Raw genomic sequence first — 7305 nt, 5'->3', positions numbered from 1 at the left:
TGAATGTACGAATTGGGGAGAATGTGTATCCCCCCGCCAATGGGACTCTGCTCTGCAGTGTCACGCATCTAATTGTTTTACAATCTGAGAATACATCTTCTAACATATCAAGTTGCTGTTTTGGCCAAGGTAGACTAGAACTGTAGTCAAGGTTGATCGTGAGATTTTTTATCAACCTCGGATCGTGGTTCATTGCCAATGTCCTTTGACATCTTATTACTTGTATCAAACCGCCAAGCCAGTCATAAATCAAGGTAGCATCCATATGCGTATCCTGCTGGTTAGTTATGTGCTGGGACAAACACGGCGCCACAATCTCTGCCATTCTACACCCCATTTTACCCTCTGCACAGGTTCTACCAAGAAATATGATACAGAAAAACGACAGGAGATCCTTGTCCTCTCCTTTACACCCTTCCTTACCTAGTTCCTCTGCAAATATTTCATACAGAGGGCCTGAACTGTCACCCAAGATAGCAAGTAACATGTTTTGAACCTCTCGATATCTCTCACGGTTTGTTGACATCAGTTCCAGATCAACATTACTAGCTGTAGCTTCTGTCATCCCAAACAAACTACGAAGACATTCTCTGCCCTCTTCTCGTTTACTTTCCTGCTTGACCAACTCACTTATGTAGCATGCCGCCAAATATTCCTGAAATGTAAGAAAGCGCAAAAGCAGGTGCGTTTGATTCTAGAGAAGGAGTTATCTCTTGTTAATAAACCGATGTTCAACATGTCATCGGCATTTCCACCAAACTTCTCTCTGATATCGTCTATGTTAAACTGGAGCTGATCCTGCTCTAGTCCCTCCCAGGACAGTTTCCCCAGACCTCGCAATGCTTCTTTTATGTTTGAAGGAATTACATCGCCTTCTAACGGGATGTCTTTCTTTGCACAGTATCGCTTGGCAACAGAATACACGATCATTTCATACAGCTCAGCCTGGCTGGAAGGTAATCTTCCATCATTGTCTTCCCAGACAATACATATCAGCACATTGTTGAGGGGATTGACTAATATTCTCAACAAATTTTGGTTACGTCTAAGCTGTTCCTGTAGCATTCCGGCAGATTCCGGGTTCTTTCTGAAGTATTTCTGTATGAAGTCAACAGAATTTATTCCGCTGTAACCAATGATTTTGTAAAACTCGTGACATTTCTCCAGGTCTTTGACACAGTGGTACGGCCTGGAGGTCACCAGGACATGACAGTTTCGGAGGATTTTACCCTGAATCAAGGCCACCACATCTGTGTTCTCTCTAGCTGTCTGACTGAGCTCATCTAGACCGTCCAGGATGAAGAGAACATCATCCTGGTTCTCTTAGATGTAGGACCAAAGCTGGTCCGGGGTCATGTTTGTATCCTCTGGTAGAAGCTGCTCAAATATTGCATCTTTCACTTTCCCAGACATGTGCCGAATTTCCAGAAAGAAAACAGCCTTGAAAATGTCCAGTTTCCCAGAGGACCAATCATGAGCCAGTTTCTGACAAGAGCACGACTTCCCAATTCCAGGATCCCCCTCTACCCTTATCCTTCTAACATTCTTATCTTTAGCTCTACTCGTCTTGTAAATATCTGCTAAGCTTACGATAGTGTCTGTGTCCTCGAAGCGCCCCTTGTCATCCTTACGCTGATGTCGAAGGTTGGTGTAGACTTCTCCCAAAGGCAGTTTGGGATCTTCGCACCACGGAAGAGGCCGCACATGGGCATGTTCCCTGGCATAGAGTTCTTTCAGACACGCGATGACATCTTCAACAGTGCAAGACGGTCCTGAAATATGATATATGCCATGGGAATCACTTTGTGTTCTTCAATGTTTCATTGTAATTAGAAACAGATTGGTATCCATGTGTTAGTCACAACATGAGCAATATCTCGTTCATGTCATGACAGCTTATATTTCCAGAGTCCATCAATGAAGAAATTTCTTCATTTCTTTCAACTTCATTTCATTTTCATTTCATTTTTATTTATTTATACAGGTTAGCATATCGCCCTTTTGGCGCTTTTCAAAGCCCCCTGTGACATACTTAACATAATAAAAGGTAACTTAAGTACAATCAAATGGTAGGTATGATAAAAGAAACGAAAAGAGACTAATAAAGTACTTCAATTCCAATGACAAATAGGTTGACCTATCTAACAAAGCTAACAGTCAAATGAGGCCATTACACCTGTATGTCATCATCAAATGCTTTGTTAAACCCATGTCCAGGCTTGCGCCATGGTATGTTAACTTATTAAAGTCCACATAGTACGTGCGCGCGCATGTGTGTGTTGCATCAAACGTTCTGAAAAGATCAATAGTTTACGTACCTCCTGTTTTTTCCCTTTTCGCTACGTCCTCTGCTTCTTGAGCCAACTTCGTCTTACCAAGGGCTTTTAGAAGGTCCACTAGCAGCGCTAGGTTTCCCTTCCCGATCTTGTTGTCCGCTTCTAGCATGTTAAACATTTCTAGAGGCGTCGCATTTTCCACCCTTGCCTGTCCAAGATGGCCGTCAGTAACCAGTGTAGCTCTCAGGCTTCTGACGTCATCCTGGGACAGGTTGTCGTTGATCTTCAGGTACAGCCTGGCACGGAGCGAGACTTCGGCCATGGTCGGGCCTCAACTCACCTGTATTACAAATGACGGACATGATTATTAAACGAGTGGAAATTGAGGTTTATTGAGGTAAAACTCTCCTTTAGCTGCCCACCCGAAGGTGGCAGCTATTCTTCCAGGAGAGGGTACATACATAACAATACATACATAACAATACATCACGTACAATTACATATACATTTACATTACATAGTATACATTACAAGTGTGTAACATCGTATGTGCTCTACTTATTCATGTCCCTTATGTGTTTAGTGGGGTCGTGTGGCGTACAATTTTACTAGTATACAGTGCAATTTTATTAGTGCTCGACTCGGAACCCAGACGTCCCGAGTTCGAGTCCAGACATGCCACCGATCTTGTGCCCTTGGGAAAGGCACTTAATTGCCTTCGATGAGAAGGCTATGAAATCGGTTTCGGCCTGTTTTGTAGATTATGCACAGTAAAGTTTGAAGGCATGGTCCGAGGTTCACGATTTTTGGCAGGCAGGTTGATTTGGGGGTGGTCATTGTCAAGGCTAAAAATGGGCTTCGTGGGGGGTTCCTAAGTCACTGTAGTTGACCTTGGTTTTTGGTGTTTTTTCCTTGTCATCAAGATATCTCGAGTATCCTTAAATGGATGTTCATGATTTTTAGTGGGCAAGTTACCGTTGAGAATGCCGAGGTCAAGTTCAAAGATGGGTCCCGTGGGGGTTTCTATGTCACTGCAGTTGACCTTTGTTTTTTGTGTTTTTTCCTTGTCATCAAGATAACTCGAGAATCTTTAAATGGATGTTCATGTTTTTTAGTTGGCAAGTTACCATTGAAAATACCAAGGTCAAGTTCGGATATGGGCCTCGTGGGGGGTTCCCATGTCATTGAATTTGACCTTTTGTGGTGGTCGTTATTGTTGTTAGCGGGATAATTCGAGAATCTGCAAATGGATGTTCACGATTTTTTGCGAGCAAGTTACCGTTGACGATAGCAAGATCAAGTTCGAAAATGGGCGTCGTGGGAGGTCCGTACGTTACTGCAGTAACACTGGTCGCTTTAAATTTAGAAAAGACACCAGCAACCCCAAGTATGAAATTCCAGGCAGTTAGCATTATGGAATTATTACATTTTCTCATTAATTATGCAAATTAAGTATTAATTTACATAATCAATATCTGCCTGTGTTTCTCTCGTTCTCAATTACATGTCACAAGCTTGAATAGTCCTACAATGTAATGCAGCTGATTTATAGAATTTCTCCATTAATTATGCAAATTACATCTAGATTTGCATAATTGCCGCATAATTATACCGACCATCAAGTAAGCTACCTACATACCAAAATCACGACGATCCGTCCACCGGTTCTTGAGTTATCCTCTTTTGAATATTTTCAAACAGATAGACCTGCAGTTCCTGAGCAAGCCGCTAGGAGGCCCAAGCTCACGCCACTTCTTCCCCAGCAAAAGAGCTACCTACCATCCAGATTTCGTCACCCCAGCATGTGTAGATCATGAGATATCAAAACTGGAAGTTCAGCTGCAGTACCACAACAAGCCGCTAGGGGGTCCAAAGTCTAATCATTTCCAGGTCCCATCAAGACCTACCCACCTACCAAATATCAAGATAATCCACCTAAGCTTTCTCAAGTTATGCTGTTGACAGACTATAGGCTATCAAAAACTCATCTGTAAATCCTCAAATACACAAAAGGGAGATAAATCCCCAAGCCATCGCTAATACACGCAGCTAATAGCAGGTAACAAGATCACAAGTTTTTAAAGGCTAATAACAGGTCAAACCGTGACAAATGTCAGACTTTTTGGCCATATTTTAAAAATATACATCCTTCTGTCCTTCTTACCAGAAATCTGGGCCTTTCTGAGCATAATTTGCACAAGAAAAAAAAATTATCTAAAAAAGAAGTACCAAAATAAATCGTCGGTGTACACACTGCTAGTATGGCAATTACCCATGACCCGCAAGAGGCCCTCTTTTGGCTCACTGTGCCCCACCGCAGTACTCAGGTCAAAGTAAGCGTATACGTCCGACAATCGCCCGGACGCCGAAACTTCCCTGCCTGATCCTGTCAGTAATAAACAGGCTTTCATCTCAAATCCTTTTTAGATCAGGTCTGAGGGATGAAAGGGATTTTATGGTGGACCTAAACTCACGCTGTTCGGACACAATCATTTTTTTATCGGGACTCTTTTAGACCCTACACGTGCGGAGTAATTTTCTTTCTTGAGGAACATGCACTAAACGGTGCACACCCCAGTTCTTCCGCGACAGCGCGATTAAGTCCGTTGTAAAAAGTGACGAAAGGGTTTTGAGGGTCCAAGTTTGAGGTGACATTTCTAATAAACTGCCACGAAGTATCATTAAACTTTAACATGGCTGAAGAGTGTAAGAAATGGTGATTTTGGGGTGAAAATTTCTTTTGGCTCCGAACCTTACTTCCGGGTATTCTTGCGCGCCAAGTGTAATCCGCCCGTTTGACCTAGATTTCGCTCTGCGGCTTCGTAGGGGTGGATTTACAACCCCTCGCGCCGTGGACTGTTTAGAAAATTACAGTACTAGAATTTTCTTTATAATTTACTCGGGTATAGTCAAGGCTTGGGTCTTTCTGCCAGCATCAGTCATTTCTGCCGGAAAATTTTTTTTGTGGGATTATCCTACGCGAAAATTCGCAATTTTGGGCATTAATTTTGGAGTGAAAATAATGTTTTTTCCGTTGATTTTTACCAAACTTAAAAAGGTCGAAGAAACCAAACTCAGCTTGTCTTGTAGCTGAAGAGATATCATTTCGTCCCATATACAGTTATTCTCCTTCCGAATTATTCCACGCCAGAGACGGTCGCTAGATTTGAGGGTGTGCAGCTTCGAATAGAGGCCCCAAATAAATTGGGGTGTGCCCCCTAAAACGCTGTTTTCCACGATTGCATAGCCACATTTAGTGAAAATATGATTGCCACAATTCAAAGAACCTTTGGGGAAAATATATATCTATTTGCGGATTTATGGCATTTTTCCACATAATTTTACGTTCGTTCAAGGACCTGTATAATGTCCTTGTTCGATAACCCGGAAGTGTAAGCCACGTAACCTTCGGCGTGACGGCCCGGTGCTCTCTATACATGTTTCCGAGCAGATCGAGGTCTGTCCCGGCAAGAAGCTTTCATCACACGGTGACAGAATGTCCTTGGTCCTGGTGATGTCCCGTACTTTAGCATACACCACTTTACTACTCGCAAAACTTGCGTTCGATTGTATCTAATTTAAAACGTCAGGAACAACTAATATCTCACCACGTCCACCCGCCAATGATACCAGTGCCTTGTTGAAAACAAATCTTTCATCGACACCGAACACCCCCTCTGTGGAACACCCCTCTGTAACAAAAAAGTGGACCAATCTCATAATACCACAAACACACCAAAGGTCAACCCGGGCGACCATTTTCAGACTCAAACTGAGTCAAAGGGGTGTCCGGGGGGCCGCCAATAAAATTCATTTTCACGCCCGAAAACACATATACAATAAGATCAGAGAACAAAAGAACGTGCACCATCTACAGCCCAATAGCAGAACGTATACCGAGTCCCAATTACATCCGTCCACCCCAACGCGAGATACAACTGCGATCATTTTTCTTTGGTCCTGACGGAAACTACGATAATCATCTTCAAAAAGCCTACACTATACATACACACAATACCCACGAAAGCAATATCACACTGTCGAAGGCATGAGTCCTCCGAACTCTAGTTATAATACGAAGTTCCTCACTTAGCTCAAGTAAAAAATGAGCATTGTCCTGTTCTTCGTATTTGTCCTCTGCGTTGGTGACGGTATGAAATAATTTGATACAACTTTAGTGTGCCATCACCATGTCCAGTAAAAAATTAGAACAACTTGATACACAATCAAACATGGTGTAAATGTGCACTTTTACGCAAGATCAAAGACACAAAATAAGAAACTAACGTTGATCTTTTTTACAACAATTAAGGGATTATAAGTGCGTACATACGTTCGTTTAAGACCTTCCCTTTTAAAGATAAGGTATTGGCTCTTTCCTGACAGCCCTTATGGCAGAAAACGCCGTAAAAAGAATTTTTGAACAATGGCGGACATGGGGGCGTTTCGTACTTTGGCCCCTATCCCTCCACAATGGCGAAACAACAACCTGTTCACTGCGGCAAATTAGAAACAAATCTAGACGACCACCATACGTCATAAAATCTACTTCATTAGTACGTATTTATGAGTGTTTGTCACTACAGAGTGAAACCACGGATAATATTAACTCACCCCGGTTCTTTAAATGGCGGCTGGTTCAACAGGGATCGTAACAGTTGGTAGTTTGGGAACCGTAAGTTCAGAGGAACAAGTTCGCCACGTCCACGTCTGTGTTAAAATGGCGACTAGTCGACAGTTTTCGGCATGGACTTTGCTCCTTACAAAAGAGTCACGTGATTCCCCTGGGGCGTTTTCATTCGTCGACTTTTATTTTCGCAAAGAGAAAATATTTTGAACCAATCTTTACTTCGTACCTACGCACTAACGCATACACACACAGTTCGGTTTAACACACAGTTCAGTTAGAGGGATCAATGAGGTAAGAACGAATGCACATTCATCGCGGGTAGGCCTTAAAACCTTGCTTGCTGTTTCCTCCATAGCTATGGCACGACCACGAACTCTACACGCCTGAAATTATGGAGGG

At 42.7% G+C, this 7305-nt stretch overlaps 1 protein-coding gene across 1 annotated transcript; it reads right to left on the bottom strand.

The window, feature by feature from the left end:
- Positions 1–666: 666 nt before the first annotated feature.
- Positions 667–6992, bottom strand: LOC109473660. The gene is made up of 3 exons (XM_019773602.1): positions 6891–6992; positions 2319–2616; positions 667–1772 (listed from the first exon to the last, which is right to left on the bottom strand). Exons 2-3 carry the CDS (start codon positions 2596–2598, stop codon positions 1324–1326), a joined length of 729 nt encoding a protein of 242 aa, XP_019629161.1. The 5' UTR covers positions 2599–2616; positions 6891–6992; the 3' UTR covers positions 667–1323.
- Between the last annotated feature and the right edge of the window lie 313 nt (positions 6993–7305).

This window comes from Branchiostoma belcheri, unplaced genomic scaffold, assembly GCF_001625305.1.
Source record: "Branchiostoma belcheri isolate BF01 breed outbred unplaced genomic scaffold, Haploidv18h27 scaffold3, whole genome shotgun sequence".
In the NCBI taxonomy this organism is placed as follows: domain Eukaryota; kingdom Metazoa; phylum Chordata; class Leptocardii; order Amphioxiformes; family Branchiostomatidae; genus Branchiostoma; species Branchiostoma belcheri.
The sequence above is the reverse complement of the archived record's forward strand: the minus strand, read 5'-3'. Positions and strand labels throughout refer to the sequence as shown.

Coding starts and splice junctions, on each gene's coding strand:
- LOC109473660 (XM_019773602.1), bottom strand. CDS start 2,598: ATGGCCGAAGTCTCGCTCCGTGCCAGGCTGTACCTGAAGATCAACGAC. Junction 1,773..2,318: donor GAAAAGGGAAAAAACAGGAG/GTACGTAAACTA, acceptor ATCATATTTCAG/GACCGTCTTGCACTGTTGAA.